Source organism: Littorina saxatilis, linkage group LG14 (genome assembly GCF_037325665.1).
Source record: "Littorina saxatilis isolate snail1 linkage group LG14, US_GU_Lsax_2.0, whole genome shotgun sequence".
NCBI lineage: Eukaryota > Metazoa > Mollusca > Gastropoda > Littorinimorpha > Littorinidae > Littorina > Littorina saxatilis.
Window position 1 is genome coordinate 27587500 of NC_090258.1, and position 17500 is coordinate 27604999.

Here is a 17500-nt window from a genome sequence, read left to right on the forward strand (position 1 = left end):
AGAAAGACAGAGAGAGAGAGACAGAGAGAGAGAGAGAGAGAGAGACACACACAGAGAGAGACACAGAGAGAGACACAGAGAGAGACAGAGAGAGAGAGACACACAGAGAGAGACACAGAGAGAGACACAGAGAGAGACAGAGAGAGAGAGAGAGACACAGAGAGAGACACAGAGAGAGACACAGAGAGGGACACAGAGAGAGAGAGGCACACGGAGAGACACAGAGAGAGAGGCACAGAGAGAGACACAGAGTTGTTTAGTCATTCGGTCAGGATTGAATTTCTCGCATACAAATAATAAAGTAGAACTAAGCAAGAACAGTTACTGTAAGTTGCTGTGATCGGTCACTATCTTAACTTGTGACAAGCATTAAGAAACAAGAAAACATCGGCAGAACACAGCAACTTCCCTTTCTGTGTTCTGCCGTTGTTTTTAACAAACTCGAGTTCAACGAAAACTCTGACAGAAGACAGTAACGTCCCTTACTGTGTTCTGCCGTTGTTTTTAACAAGCCCGAGTTCAAGGAAAAACTTGGCAGAACACAGTAAGTCCACTAATTGGCTCATAATTCTTTAATCTTACCACTATTTTTGAAATGGACTAAAGGTATACATTCAGAAACCATCCCCACGCTTTATTGCACTAAAATGTCCAGCGAGAATGCTTTTGTTTTAAATATAAAGCTAAGAACAGAAAACCGCGTTTTTCTCGAAACGTGATTTTTGGACTTACTGTGTTTTGTCAGAGGAGGGCAGAGCTGTTGTCATTGTCCAGTTTAGTCTTTGTTGCCGATCATTTTGTGTTAGGTGTCAATTCATTGTTAACAAAAAGTACTGGTGTGCACCAGCCGTGCTCAAACACAGTTGTTTACATCTGAGCGGTGGCCATGTTTGATTCCGTCTAAAAATAGATTGAATGCACGAGCTATTTTATGCAATCTAAGGCTTTATATTACTTTTAGATGTTAATAATGCATGGATATAGATATTATGTTGCTGTATGTTCGTGCTTAAGTACTTTTTAAGGCCCTGTTGGTCCTTAAATTGTTTCAATGTTCGATCAGCTCCGACCCAAACGTCCCAGTCGCTATCTGAATTTTAGCGCCCAGTAGGTGACGTCTGGAATTTCCCTATTATCTCCATAATTGTAACTTTTCCATAAATCTAACTTGGTGCACTTCATTTCTTATTCCCTTGAGATACTTTTTGAGTTAAAGTGCATTAATAAATGTTTGGATCAAGCAAATCAAAGTTTTCCTCTCAGTTCGACCGGTGTCTCGCCGCGTGACGTCACACGCGTCATTTTAGTATCTGTGTTTCTTTATCAAGTTTAACGTCACATAACTCGTCATAAGTTCCATTTTACCACAAGTATGACACATGTATGGAAAGTTCAGGAGTTCATCTTGTAATGGAGTGAATTGTATTTGGTGCAGGAAGTGATAGAGTTTAGCAATCTTTATTTTGCTGGGTTTTGATCGTTAATCGGTCATGTGTTCTGGCTAATTGATCATAATTATCTTTTGGTCTGGACTTCTAAAGTTATATCTTGTAACATGAGTTAAAAAGTATCTTTCACACTGGTTTTATAGCAACAAACCGATTTTTAATGTGTGCATTTTTTGTAAAGTTATTAGTTGTTAAAGATTCTAAACAAACACAGATTTGGCTATTAGGCAGTGCCAGACTGCCCTTTTGGAAATTGCTGAGAGCCGCTTGCAGTGCAGTCCGCGCGGGCAGTATAAATAGCATCCCGGTACCAGCATAAGAGGAGGAGTCATTCAGTCATTCAGTCTTTCAGGCATTCAGTCATTCATTCATTCAGTCCGTGTCTCGGCTGACTGAGGAGATGTAGTTCAACTTTGTATGTTGTGGCTTGTAGCCACCGGCCTCGGTCGGGTTGGCGAAGAGGAGGAGGGAAGATAGAGAGACAGAGGAATAAAGTTTGTCATGCCAGTAACCTGCTGATGTTGTCACAATGTCATCTGTTGTGTCTGAGAGAGTGAGTCCAGAATGAGTCCGTAACACATCAAGAGAAGAGAACAAAAGAACATAGAACATTCTTTCCCGAACCTCTACATAATAAACCCTGAATACATCAAGTTACCTTCAACAGTTGATTGATGTCAGGCACATCGGTCAGGTGAGGAGGAAATCCCTCAGGTAAGCCATTCCCCGACGCTTCCTGAACCAAACTGGATGCCGACTGAAATACAGAAACGTTTGTGAAATGAATACAGCATCAGAGATCGCTGATGTGTTTTTTCACTATGGCCAACAAAATAGGCCTCTTTTTCTCCAATGCAAATCTTACTTGGAAAATACATACGTACACTTAGATTTCAGACAAATCCTCTTCTTCTTCGTTCATGGCCTAAAAAATCCCAGGGTTTTTACGTGTATGACCATTTTCAACCTGCCATTTACTGATTTAGGCAGCCATATGCCATTTTTGGGGGATGCATAATTGGTATTTTTGTGTTTCTATAACCGACCAAACTCTGACATGGATTACATGATCTTTTCCGTGTGCACGGACGCAAAGGATAAATTCAAGATTTGAGGCGACATGACTCGTTTCTAATTTTTAATTTTCATTCTTTTATTATTCTGTTGATAGGAAATCCACATCCCCTCGAAGTGGAAAGTGGCAACAACAACTTAAGAGTCGTGCTGGACGGGCGCAGTGGCGTGGTGGTAAGACGTCGGCCTCATCGGGAGGTCGTGAGTTCGAATCCCGGTCGCTGCCGCCTGGTGGGTTAAGAGTGGAGATTTTTCCGATCTCCCAGGTCAACTTATATGCTTGTACACGCAAGCACAAGACCAAGTGCGCACGGAAAAGATCCTGAAATCCATGTCAGAGTTCGATGGGTTATGGAAACACGAAAATACCCAGCATGCCTACTCAGCGAAAGCGGAGTGAAGCTGACTATGCTCTGAGTATAGTGTGGGGAACCCAAGTGGGCAAACAAGCTCACACGTAACCAGAACATTCTGGAACGCTGAAGAAGAAGAACCGTGCTACCCTGGCATGTGAGTGTTTAGGTGTGAACTCAACCACATGCACTTCTGGCAGAATAACAGAGGCCTTTATCACTGCTTTCTTATGTTTGTCGATTCTTTATTTGTTTTGAAATTGTAAAGCACCTGGTGCCATTCAATGGGACTGGAGCTATAGAAAAGTTATTTATTATTATTGTTATATTTGTTGCACATACCTTTGCCATCCACCAAGGAGTCCAGATGGAAACCAGGTTGGCGAGGCGGCCGTCTTTCATCATCTGGGCAAACTCTTCCTTCTCCTGTGCCGTTAGTCGCTTCCACACCTCCGCTGCATCCTTGTCTACAATCAGGGTCAAGGTCAGTACAGTGGAACCACACTTTTAAGAAGAAGAAGAACAAGGATTTAATTCGTCATATAGCATAACAGCCATTGGTAATTATTGTCCTTAAAAACCCGCCTTTCATGGCTTCTGGGAAGAATGACACCTACACCAAACAACATGCCATAACAATAAGATAGGTGAACAAAACTGATTGTTTTGAATATGCATTTGTTATTTCCAAGGATGACCAACTTGTTCAGAATGTGCAGCCTTTGCTTTTGTGAATTTACTTTTGTTATCTGTCAGGGTGGTAGGGGGTGGGAAAAGGAATAGGTGGCCTTTCCAGTCATAATTACTATGTTTTTACAATTAAATGGTCTCATCGCAATCTAAGACTTAATCTACCTTTTCTTCTTCTTCTTCTGCGTTCGTGGGCTGAAACTCCCACGTACACTCGTGTTTTGCACGAGTGGAATTTTACGTGTAGGACTGTTTTTACCCCGCGCGCCATTTAGGCAGCCATACGCCGCTTTCTGAGGAAGCATGCTGGGTATTTTCGTGTTTCTATAACCCACCGAACTCTGACATGGATTACAGGATCTTTTTCGTGCGCACTTGGTCTTGTGCTTGCGTGTACACACGGGGGTGTTCGGACACCGAGGAGAGTCTGCACACAAAGTTGACTCTGAGAAATAAATCTCTCGCCGAACGTGGGGACGAAATCTACCTTTTTAAGACCCTCCTTTCCCAGATATTTTCTGTTCATAGCCTCTGTAAATTTACCTCCATTTTAAGACTCCCTTCTTTTAAAGACTTCATTTTCTCAGATTTTTTTCAGGTTGTAAAAGGGAGCAGTGGCGTGGTGGAAAGACGGGGGCCTCCTAATCGGGAGGTCGTGAGTTCGAATCCCGGTCGCTGCCGCCTGGTGGGTTAAGAGTGAAGATTTTTCCGATCTCCCAGGTCAACTTATGTGCAGACCTGCTAGTGACTTAACCCCCTTCGTGTGTACACGCAAGCACAAGACCAAGTGCGCACGGAAAAGATCATGTAATCCATGTCAGAGTTCGGTGGGTTATGGAAACACGAAAATACCCAGCATGCCTACTCAACGAAAGCGGAGTGAAGCTGACTATGCTCTCATAGTGTAGTGTGGGGAACCCAAATGGGCAAACGAGCTCACACGTAACCAGACAAATTCTGGAACGCTGAAGAAGAAGAAGATCGTTGTAAAAGAAGTTTTCCACTGTATCTCACAATCTTTAATTTTGTTAATTAATTTTTTATTTGTACTCCCACTGATAGAAAATACCTACCAAGGTCCAGGTCTTCCATTCTTTCCGCCAAACTCGGGTTGTCGTCATCTGCTACCATGAAATACAAAAATTAGTTTGTAATTCATAGACCTTCTGCATACATGTCTACCTATATGACACACTTACCATAGTAAAAGCCTCATCACACCATAAGACAGGACCAAAAACCATAAGAAATCGTTTTTGAGCATCTGTGACTCGTAAGCATTTCAGTTATCTTCCTTGTTATATTAGACAGTTGAAACTAGAAGTGATCCATTTGAGAATCATACGGAACGCTGATCCGAAAACGAAAACAAACGGACTGGCAGAAACGTAATTTTAATGCGATTTTGGTGGTGTTTGGTCCTGTCTAATGGTGTGAAGAGGCTTTTACAATGGTAAGTGTGTGATAGAGGCTGACATGTATTAAATAATGCGATTTTGAGGGGGAAAAACATAAGATTTTTGCGATTTTGAGAAAAAACGTAAGATTGTGGTCTTACGACGTACAACTGGAAAAACATGGAAAAACGTAAGACTTACGTGCAAATCGTAAGGGTTAACATGTATGCTTCTGTAACAGGACAGTTTAAAATCTTTCTTTCTTTATTTGGTGTTTAACGTCGTTTTCAACCACGAAGGTTATATCGCGACGAGGGAAAGGGGGGAGATGGGATAGGGGAAAGGGGGGAGATGGGATAGAGCCACTTGTTAAGTGTTTCTTGTTCACAAAAGCACTAATCAAAAAATTGCTCCAGGGGCTTGCAACGTAGTACAATATATGACCTTATTCCCCCCTCTGCTTCTTTACCTCTGTAAACTTGTAGGGGTAGTTATTTTTCGATAATGACCCAGCAACCAAACAAATAACGACCCAGCAACAGCCTGAATCCTCGATAGTGCAATGGGTTGAGAAGCTGTTCTGTTTCGGTACTACTTTTTGCGACTGAAAAGTTCCGAACGCTCTAATGTACGAAGTATACATCTCTGGAGCAAACAATACAAACATACTGCATTTAAATTAACAACTACAGGCCTGAACACATGAATCTCCATATAAAATCCATGAGTTCGGTTGTTTTCTGAATCTAGATCAGACGTTCATCACAAGCAATTTCCCAAGGCAAGTAACTCATACTTTGTCTAGCGACAAGAGTAGTTCCCCTTCTTTTCACTCAGTTTCTTCGACAACAGACTGCAATCCGACGATCAGTTTTCAACAATATTTCATTTAATAAACAGATCACACGCAACCAAATGCACACATCTCATCAATTTAAACAACATAAAGCGGTTTCATACACTATTTTCCCCAGAAAACTTAACTTCATACAGTTTTTAACGTTGGAACACGGGTGCAAAAGTTCGTCTGCTAGTCCCATTTGACGAAAGAACATTATCCTAACCGATACCAAAACATATACAGAACACACAATATCTGCCTTTGCCGCCACAGCAGAATAACAGCATATCTGTGTACTTGATTTTAGCCCAAAATAGGAAAACTGACAAGAAGTGTTAACAGAATGGAATGATTTGCACGGAACTATACAACCGCGCATTAATCGATCGCCTGCGCAGGTTGACTGGTTGAGAGAATAGGATTCGATCAAACTTTCGCAAAAAAACTCCTCTTTTCTTTGAATAACTGAAGAAAGGAGGAATAAAGAGGTTACACACCTCGTCTCAGTGATTATAAAAAATAATGGTCTCAGTTCGCGGTCATGAAAAAGCTCGCTAAAGCTCGCATTTTTCATGATCCGCTAACTTCGACCATTATTTTTAATAATCACTGAGACTCGGCATGTAACCTCTACTTACTGGGAGAATGCAAGTTTCCAGTACAAAGGACTAAACATTTCTTACATACTGCTTGACTAAAATTTTTACAAACATTGACTATATTCTATACAAGAACCACTTAACAAGGGTAATAAGTGAAGAATTTTATGGGTGAGAAAAGGAAAGTAAAAGGAATTTGGGGAGGCAGAAATAGAGAAGAAACAAGAAAAAGATCCTAATTAGGTTCACGGCATCGAGAGTGATGCGACCTTCTCTCAGAAGTTAGTAGAGAAGGCTCCCCCATCCACCACCCGGGGGACGCGCCTCTAAGCCAATTAGGGGGCGCGAGGACAGTTTAAAATGCATGTAAGCAGAATTTTAAACCTTCAAGCATGAACTAAACAAAAAAAATTCTTAATTCATTTTCTTTTGCTCTTATAGTTCAATACCTGGAGCTAAATCCCCATGAAAGCATTACAAACGCAACTTCAAATTTGTTCAATCTTAGTTGTTTCCTTGGAACAATCTTAGAATTGAAGCTGGAACAGTAATTACTGAAACACAAAGCACACTTTCCTAACCTCAGCTGAATTTTTTTCTCATTTTGATGAACATAATAATTACAGTAACAGAAAAGTCCAGAAATAACAAGTTGCTTTCTGCAGTCTGTTGAAAAAAACCATTCTATCATTTTATTTTGAAAGTTAGACCTATAAATCCTTCTCATGTAAACAATCCCGTAAACCAACGCAGATTTAGGCTTTTGCACGGAATAACAGCATCTCTCCACTTGCACGGAATAACAGCATCTCTCCACTTGCACAAAATAACAGCATCCCTCCACTTGGACGGAATAACAGCATCCCTCCACTTGCACGGAATGACAGCATCTCTCCACTTGGACGGAATAACAGCATCTGTCCACTTGGATGGAATAACAGCATCTCTCCACTTGGACGGAATAACAACATCTGTCCACTTGGACGGAATAACAGCATCTCTCCACTTGCACGGAATAACAGCATCTCTCCACTTGCACGGAATAACAGCATCTCTCCACTTGCACGGAATAACAGCATCTCTCCACTTGCACAGAATAACAGCATCTCTCCACTTGCACGGAATAACAGCATCTCTCCACTTGCACGGAATAACAGCAACTCTCCACTTGCACGGAATAACAGCATCTCTCCACTTGGACGGAATAACAGCATCTCTCCACTTGCACAGAATAACAGCATCCCTCCTCTTGCACGGAATAACAGCATCCCTCCACTTGCACGGAATAACAGCATCCCTCCACTTGGACGGAATAACAGCATCCCTCCACTTGCACGGAATAACAGCATCCCTCCACTTGGACACATACCAACACTCTGCAGTCTGGCTGTTTTCTGTGCTTTGTTTGTTTGTTTGCTTAACGCCCAGTCGACCACGAAGGGCCATATCAGGGCGGTGCTGCTTTGACATATGACGTGCGCCACACACAAGACAGAAGTCACAGCACAGGCTTCATGTCTCACCCAGTCACATTATTCTGACACCGGACCAACCAGTCCTAGCTCTAACCCCATAATATGCCAGATGCCAGGCGGAGCAGCCACTAGATTGCCAATTTTAAAGTCTTAGGTATGACCCGGCCGGGGTTCGAACCCACGACCTCTCGATGACGGGGCGGACGCCTTACCACTAGGCCAACCGTGCCGGTTGATTTCTGTGCACTGTGGTGAGTTTTAGTTGAAGAGGGCAAACAAACCCGCGTGACACTGTACGCCAATCACTAGCGAACGGAGTGTTGCTACACATTGTCAGCGAGCACGTTAGTTAGTTAGCTAATTGTTGCTTTTTGGGTCCAGCGGACCTTATAGGCCAAATCAGGACCCCCAGCGAGCACGTTAGTTAGTTAGTTAATTGTTGCCTTTTGTGTTCAGCGGACCTTATAGGCCAAATCAGGACCCCCAGCGAGCACGTTAGTTAGTTTGTTAATTGTTGCTTTTTGGGTCCAGCGGACCATTTAGGCCATATCAGGACCCCCAGCGAGCACGTTAGTTAGTTAGCTAATTGTTGCTTTTTGGGTCCAGCGGACCTTATAGGCCAAATCAGGACCCCCAGCGAGCACGTGTAAGACACGCAACCCAATAATGATGGGTATTGTTAGCCCTCGATTTCCCAAGGAAAGAACACCCTTTCCTGCCCATAAAAACTTGATAGTCATTTCCGGAATTCCTCCATTACTTTTGCAGACTGACATAGATAAGGTGTTTCAAAATTCATTCTGATTCCGATAAAAAGGAGCCAGACTGCAGATTTTTGGTATGTGTTACTCTTACAGTGGAAAAATGATGTTTGTTTGTTTGCTTAACGCTCAGTCCACCACGAAGGGTGATATCAGGGCGGTGCTGCTTTGACATTTAACATGCGCCACACACAAGACAGAAGTCGCAGCACAGGCTTCATGTCTCACCCAGTCACATTATTCTGACACCGGACCAACCAGTCCTAGCACTAACCCCAGACGCCAGGCGGAGCAGCCACTAGATTGCCAATTTTAAAGTCTTAGGTATGACCAGGCCGGGGTTCGAACCCACACCTCCCGCTCACTGGGCGGACGCCTTACCACTAGGCCACCGTGTTGCGGTTGGAAAAATGATGTTATTATGTGCAAAAGCCTGAACAGATCTGCAACATGTGCATGAATAGGAAGGTCCAGTGGAACCCCCCTTCAAGACTCCTTCCCTTCTAGGACCCCGTTTCCTCAGACTTTTTGTTAGGTTTTAAAAGAGGAGTTCCACTGTATACTTAACTTAATGATTTTTAGTGCAACATGATTTAATTAAAGTGGAAATAATTTCAAAATAAGTAGTGTACATGTACTTCTTACCATCATCCAAATCTTCCTCTTGCTGCTCGTGTTCTCTTGCCAACATCTCCAAGACTTTCTGTTTTTCTTCAGGGCTGTTAAGTAAAGTCATACACAAATGTGATAATTGAAATTCTATCCACGACCAGTTTGATTTTTAAATAATATTGCATACGTATGAAGTTCAGAAAATCGTATGAAGTTCAGAAAACCACAGGACAGCTATCCCTTGAACATTTTAAGGCCCAAATCGTCAAACTTTCCAAAATTGCGCCTTCCGTATACTATCTTTAGTTTCTACAACCCTAGTCAAATAAATAACAGTCCTTTTTCTTTCTCATTCTCTCTCTCTCTCTCTCACACACACACACAAAGACTACTTCGTGTTTCTTGTGCTTGTAGCTTGGCAGAAAGAAAGATCAGGCTGACTCTATTCCTCGCCAGATGTAAACAAGCAGATCACTGCATGCTGACTCTCTTACCCTCGTTAAATAAAAATTGTCATTGTCCCTCTCCCTCCCCTTCTCTCTCTCACCTTGCAGTATGTTCTTTCATTTCATCCATGACCCAATCTTTGTAGAACGACTCGGAGCATCCTTCATGTTTCTTGTGTTTGTAGCACGGCAGGGAGCAGTAACGGATGTTACATCTCGGGCACGTGTAGCGAGACTCTTTCTCCACACAGCTGGTCACACACAACAAAATGGTTCATGTTCAGTACAGTGAAACCCTTAGACCCCACCCCACAATTGTTGTGACCCCACCCCACAATTGTTGTGACCCCACCCCACAATTGTTATGACCCCCTCCTCTTTTTAAGGCCGCGCTATTTTAGTTTCTCTGTTACGTCTGTAATATTACCTCCATTGAAAAATAATTTCCTCCTTTTTGGGACCAAATTTTATCAGATCTTCAAGAAGGGGGGTTCTGTTGTACAGTCAAAATTCAAGAACAGTGTCCCAACTTAAAGGACCCCAACAGGCTCTTTTTAAGGTCAGATAAAACAGTTGGGGTTGATTTAATGATATATAATATATATTTTATAATATATTATAGGTAAGCATCTAAGGCCAAAAAAAAAAAATTGTCTGTTTCTGGTAACATGGCTAAAAACAATAGGGTCGGTAGGTAGGGATTTTTTTATTTTATTTTTTTTTTTACCCCAAATGTAGACCAATAAAACTAACTTTAAAAATCGCGCAAAGAGACTGGATTCACTATACATAGAGACAAGACACTCAACACATTTACAAATCGTCAGCGGACTTTCGTTTTCACACGTTTTTGTTGTTCATTTTCTCACCCTGTCCTTTACCACCAAAAAAAAAATAAAAAATTTTGAGTTTGGAAAAAAAAAGTTTAGGGTCGGCGCCGAAATTTAGGGTCGGTCGGGTGACCAGAAACAGACAATTTTTGTTTGTTGGCCTAATGCAAAAGCCGAACAGTAAATCACAGGTTTTGTGTTGCATCAGTCTAATTTTACACAAAATGCATGCTCGAAATTAAAAAGGCAAAACCTGTGAGCAAACGGAAGCTGTCTAGTAAATAAAGATAGTTTGTTTTATTCACTATCACAATTTGCATAAGTGCAGACGACTTTCTTTACTGAGTTTCAGCGTGCGCAAAACGTCTGCTTGTGCTCTTCTTCTTCTTCCTCATTCGCTAATATATATATTCTTATGTGAAGCATCGTGACGTTAAAGGAAACTAGCTCAAGATAATCAAACGGAAGATGATGAAAACCTTACACGCTACAAATGTCATGTTTGTTCTCAATAGCTGGTCCGTCTTCTTCGTCGTCAGAACTTTTCACGATTTTGATGGAGGCTGCCATCTTGAAATGGAGACAAGGGTAGTCACTCTCCACGAAAGGAACGACAACAATGAGGTACAGGTGTTGGGCGCAAAGTAAGAATCCGGGGCAGAGTTGGAATAATCGGGAATTCCCGAAACCTCATTTGATTTCCAACAAAGCGCCGCATTTCCGGAAACGAGCTGCTTCGTTCTAGAAATGGCAACCCTTCGACTGGCACACAAAAAGTATACCCTTTTCACAGGTCATGAATAAGGTATATGAAAAAGCAAGGTCTTATACAGGGGAAGTCTTGAATTGGGGGTGTGGGGGTACACTGTGTAACAATTCTCTCAGTGACACTCATGCATGCAGCTAGCTAGTTGCTGCTGTCTCGATCTATTTTGAACACAATGATTTTTTTTCCTCAGAGTAGAGTGTTAGTTTGTTACAACAGGCTGGAATCGTCTTTAATTTGAATCAACATTTTGCAACAATCAATCACATAGCGCACAGACTTGCACATCACGTTTCAAAAGCCTAGATTACCATGCAGTGATAAGAGCCTACTCAGTAAAGGGATTTATTCCCCCCTCTGCTTCTTTACCTCTGTAAACTTGTAGAGCTAGTTATTTTTCGATAATGACCCAGCAACCAAACAAATAACGAGCCAGCAACAGCCTGAATCCTCGATAGTGCAATGGGTTGAGAAGCTGTTCTGTTTCGGTACTACTTTTGCGACTGAAAAGTTCCGAACGCTCTATACGTACGAAGTATACATCTCTGGAGCAAACAATACAAAAATGCCGCATTTAAATTAACAACTACAGGCCTGAACACATGAATATCCATATAAAATCCATGAGTTCGGTTGTTTTCTGAATCTAGATCTGCTGTGCACAAACCGTTCATCACAAGCAAATTCCCAAGGCAAGTAACTCATACTCTCGCGACAAGAGTAGTTCCCCTTCTTTTAACTCAGTTTCTTCGACAACACTGACTGCAATCCGACGGTCAGTTTTCAACAATATTTCATTTTATAAACAGATCACACGCAACCAAATGCACACATCTCATCAATTTAAACAACATAAAGCGGTTTCATACACTATTTTCCCCAGAAAACTGAACTTCATACAGTAATTAACGTTGGAACACGGGTGCAAAAGTTCGTCTGCTAGTCCCATTTGACGCAAGAACATTATCTTAAGCGATACTAAAACATAAACAGAACACACAATACCTGCCTTTACCGCCACAGCAGAATAACAGCATATCTGTGTACTTGATTTTAGTCCAAAACAAGGAAACTGACAAGAAGTGTTAACAGAATGGAATGATTTGCACGGAACTATACAACCGCGCATCAATCGATCGCCTGCGCAGGTTGACTGGTTGAGTGAGTCGGATTCGATGAAACTTTCGCACAAAAACTCCTGTTTTCTTTGAATAACTGAAGAAAGGAGGAATAAAGAGGTTACACACCTCGTCTCAGTGATTATTAAAAATAATGGTCTCAGTTCGCAGTCATGAAAAAGCTCGCTGAAGCTCGCATTTTTCATGATCCGCTAACTTCGACCATTATTTTTAATAATCACTGAGACTCGGCATGTAACCTCTACGTAATGCTGTCTCTGCAGCCCAGAGAGACTGTGTGAGTTTAATATATAACCAGTTAAGACTGAGTAAAAAATTATTACAATCGATAGTTACCAGTGAAAAGTTATATCGGAACACTCTTGTTGTGTTTTTGTTGTTGTAAAATGTAAGATCTGAAACGTTAAAAATTACGTAAAATTGGTGCGTTGTGGTCGAGTGGGATGGGTCGTTGAACTGTGTTGTTACCAAGTTATCAAAAGTGTTTTTGCTTTTTGTAATTCGGTTGGTTTGGTGCGTTATACAATGCATCTGCTTTTTCAAGACTAAGCATTGATCACTTTAAAACACAAAGATCATCATAGGCCATCATGACTTGTATAGTTTTACATCGTATTCTAAAAAAAGAGCAGAATTCTCACTATGCGCGCGGTACATTTCTAGAATCGCGTAGCACAAAGTTGGAATTCCTACAATGGCGGCCATTGTTGGAATTCCAACAAAGCGCAGGTCATTTCCGGAAAAGCGCCGATGACGAGATGGGTCGCAACACAGGCGCCTGTTTCGGTTTGCAGTCCAAGGACAAATCGAATATGCCGATGCCGGGAAGGTGATGGGTGAAATGAAAGTTTTACGCCCTCACGGCAAAGCCATTAGGGGCATGTTACACGGGAAAACCCGGCTTTGTATGAAAATAAAAAATAAAAATGCGGGGGAGGGGGGGGGATGTAGACAGCTGGCTGCCGGCTGCTAGAGGAGACCTGAAATGGGCTTGGGACCTGGTTGGGTCGTCTTGGGTCAGTGCTGAAATAGTTACTTTTTTGGCTGTTGGCCGAACGGACACCCGGGCTTCATATTTTTGCATGCATGTATTCGTGTTTCCAAGGCCTGAGGCTTTCGCTGTGACCCTGGGATCTTTATCGTGCGCATGCGTGCACACGGGGGGTGTTCGGACACCGAGGAGAGTCTGCACAAAGTTGACTCTGGGACACACATCCCGCGCCGAACTTGGGGGTTGAATCCACGCGGATAGTAACAACCGGTTTTAAAGCCAGCGCCTCTACCGACTGGGCAAACTTCCCCCCCCCCCAATTTGTTGGGGTCAAGAAGTTCCATGGAGGGCGGGGGGTATGGAGTAACACATAGTGTTTTGCTCAGAACATTCCCACCCATGCAGAGCCGCGCTATGGGTACGCATTACCGTGAAGCTGGCAGTCAGTGCTACCAAATGTCGTCTGTGTCTACCACTCGGTGGTGACTTAATGTGGGTCTATGTAAGCAGATGCCAGCGCAAGCAATCTGATGCAGAGTCAGGAGGCGGTTTGGTACAAGAGAACCTTAGAGGCCACAGCCTCGGCCGTCTAAGGGATCTGTGTGTCTGGAGGCACATTTGGTTTCTGAGGTTCAAGCGGAGCTGTTGCCTCTGCTCCCAAGTTCCCGTGTCTGGAGGCGTTTTTGGTATGGTAGCAAACCTGTAGGTTGGGGCCTCTACCTTTCAGGATGCCAGGACTACAAAATGTGTGTCTTGGGACACATTTAGCTTAGGATTCCAGAAGTGGATCTGTGCTGTGCTGGGTCTGCTGCAAGCACACTAGAACCAGCTCGCAACAGTTGAGGTGAACAAATTGGTGACCAAGACCATCATCGGTTTCTCTCCGAGTGATGGGTGTGGGCGGAGAAAGTCTCCCAGACTGAGAGCATTCTCCCTTCTGTAGCGGATGAGACTAGACATCTCTTCCTTGAGAGTGTCACAACCTTCAAACACGTGTGTGAGGTGTCCAGTCTTACCACACTGACAGACTACCTTGTCCCAGTAGATGCGGCTGCTGACCGTGCGCAAGCGACGCAACAGGCTCATGGGTCTCGGGGGGAGTGGGAGGTGGTGCCCTTTCCTATTGTAGGGGAGGTGTATCCATCCTCTCTCTTCACATGTTTGTGACAGTGTCTGCTCTCTTTCCTCTCTTTTTAGCTTGGCTAGCAGCAGTTTGGCTTCCTGGCAGGAGAGCCGAATGTCTGTCACTGGCATGGTTGACATAGCCGCTGCTTTTGCTGCTCTGTCCGCCATTTCATTTCCCCGGATTCCTGTGTGGGATGGCAGCCACATGAGGGAAAAGTCTGTTCCTTTTGTCATAATTTGGTGGGCTAAGAAATGAATTTCAGTTTGCATCTCTCCTCTGTTCTTGGTGCCATGTGCAAGTGCTTGCAACGAGGATTTTGAGTCCGTAAGGATGACCACCCCCAGGGGTGGGGTTGGCAGATCGTTTATCAGTGTGCAGGCCATGTAGATAGCAAATAACTCTGCAGAGAAGATGCTGATCCCCTTGTTTAGCTTGTATTTTCGTGTTATATCAAGTCCAGGAATCGACAAGGCACACCCAGCCTCCCCTGACTGCAGGATCGAACCATCTGTGAAGACCTGTAGGTGGCTTTTAAATCGTTGATCGATCTTTTCTTTTGCAACTGTGGCTAGCAGCAATGGGTCTTCTGCCTTTTTGAGGCCGTCTCCATAGTCTATGATCAGATTTGGGGCTTCAAGCAGCCATGGAGGGTAAGGAAGAGTACCACCTGTGACCAGCTTTTCCTTGGACAGGCCACTCTGTTCCCATATGCCCTTCACATGGTTGTATATTGGGAGCACTGTTTGGTATGTATGAGTCTTGGACTCAAGAGCTTTGTATTGCATGTGGTCGGTATCTCCCATGTCTGGGGTAAATACTTCCACTGCCGTGTTTGGGACACAGTGTATTCTGACAGCCAGCTGTGCACATCTGAGGTGGCATTCCTCTTTCAGTGGCAGCCATCCCACTTCCTGGTAAAGTAGGGTGGAGACTGCCGATCTGGGGACCCCCAGCGCCACTTTGAGAGCGGCTCTTTCTACTCTTTCAAGCTTTACCCACTGACTGTCAGGAGCTGCAAAGAAAGCCTCTTGGCCATAGCTGAGGCGCGACCGAACAAGGGCACGGACAAGATGGATCAATGGTTTTCCGGCTGCCCACGACTCTCTGCTCAGAACCTTTATCAGGTTTAGAGAGCGTTGAGCTTTTCTCACAAGTGAGTCTATGTGTGGGCCCCAACTGAGAGAGCTTGTGAATGTCACTCCCAAGAACTTGGTTTTATCTGCTGGCACCAGCTGCACCCCATTTATGGTGATGGAACATGTCCTTTTGACAAGCTGCACTCCTGTGAAAGCCATGAACACGGTTTTTTCGGTAGATAGCTCAAAGCCATTCGTCTGCATGTAGTCAGCGATTTGGTCGACTTTTTCTTGGTACCGCCCCATTTTTGTTTTGATTGTTCTTTCTGACTTGCAGTTGACTGCTTCCCAGAGGGCCATGTCATCGGCAAACAGAGACAATGAGGCCTCCTTGAGGTTCAGATTTGCTGCATCGTGGACCATGATGCTGAACAATATGGGGGCTATGATGCTTCCTTGAGGCACCCCCATATCTAGGACATGTGTTTGAGAGATGGACTGCCCCACTCTAACAGCCATGGACCTGTCTGTGAGGAATTCCTGGACAAATTCCAGCAGGCGCCCTGAGATCCCCATGTTGGACATTTTCTGAATTAGCTTTCCATGCCAGACCGTGTCAAATGCTCTTCTAATGTCGAAGAAGGTTGCCAGCACTGTTCTGCCTCGTGCTTTAGCCTTCTTGATGTGGGCTGTAAGTTTTACCACATGCTCCATGCAGGCTCGACCCTTTCTGAAGCCTGCCTGGCAGAGGGGAAGAATGTTGTTCTTTTCAAGAAAGTGTTCTAGTCTGTTTTTTACAATTCTTTCGTATACCTTGCCAAGGTGAGGTGTGAGTGAAATTGGGCGGTAGCTTGTCGGCAGGTGCCGGGGTTTACCGTCTTTGGGAAGAGCAATCACCAGAGCGTTTTTCCAGGCTGAGGGAAGTTTTGAGCTCGCCCAACAGTGCTGGTAAAACTGTAGCAGCACTTCCAGCATGGGCTCAGGAAACCGGCGTATCATGTTGTATGAAATGGGGTCTAAGCCGGTTGCGACATTTCCGGATTTGATTCCTTGGATTGCCTTCCTCAACTCATTGATACCCAGATCCTGGTTTATCGGCAGTGAGTTGTCTGCTGCTGCTCGCCCGAATTTATCTTCTTCCTTTCGACGGTAATCAGCGAGCGACTGTGGCATATGAGCTGCCTGACTGACTTTTGCAAATGTCTCAGCCAGCACCTCGGCCTTCTCAAGATTACTTTGTGTGTACTCATTCCCGTTCAGCAAAGGTTTTTCAGGCAAGAACACTTTCCTTTTAAATTTTCGCAGCTTGGTCCATACAAGGGACGCGTCTCCTTGGTTATGCACCTTTTTACAACAGAAATCTGTCCAGTAGGCTGCTTTTGCCTGTTCATTGACCGCAGCACACTCCTTTTCAACTTCTTCGAGGGCTGTTTTATTGGAGGCTGACTGATTCTTCTGATATGCTTTTGTAAAACGCCGTTTGCGCTGCACCGCAGCTCTGCATTCTTCATTCCACCAGGGGGAAGGTGCCTGTTCTCTCTTTTGAGGCCCAGAAGCGCGTTTTGGAATAGCTTGATCAGCTGCACTGAGGATTGCCTGTCTGATGTTACCATAGTACTGGTCTATGTCATTGTCTTTGAACTCAGTCTCTCCACATATATGCGTTAGAGTCTTCTTGAACTTCTCCCAATCTGCTTTGGCACAGATGTACTTTGGCGTACGATCAACTTCAGCAGGATCAGGGTCAGCTTCATGGATGGTCGCGTGTATCAGATAGTGGTCAGATCCGAGTGTGTTGGGGTAGACCTGCCAGTCGATGGTAAGGGCAAGTTCGGGGCTAACCAGGGTAAGATCAATGGCAGATGATCTGTCTCTT

General features: G+C 43.9%; 1 protein-coding gene across 1 annotated transcript in view; it reads right to left on the reverse strand.

Moving 5' to 3' along the window:
* LOC138947475 (zinc finger HIT domain-containing protein 2-like) overlaps positions 1–17500 on the reverse strand; it is a 227274-nt gene that overhangs the window by 14522 nt on the left and 195252 nt on the right. Inside the window, exons 5-10 of the mRNA XM_070318953.1 lie at positions 11011–11033; positions 9798–9947; positions 9284–9357; positions 4639–4689; positions 3218–3342; positions 2107–2205 (exon numbers count right to left, since the gene is read on the reverse strand). Coding sequence (XP_070175054.1) covers positions 2107–2205; positions 3218–3342; positions 4639–4689; positions 9284–9357; positions 9798–9947; positions 11011–11033 — 522 coding nt within the window. The remainder of the gene's footprint in view (positions 1–2106; positions 2206–3217; positions 3343–4638; positions 4690–9283; positions 9358–9797; positions 9948–11010; positions 11034–17500) is intronic.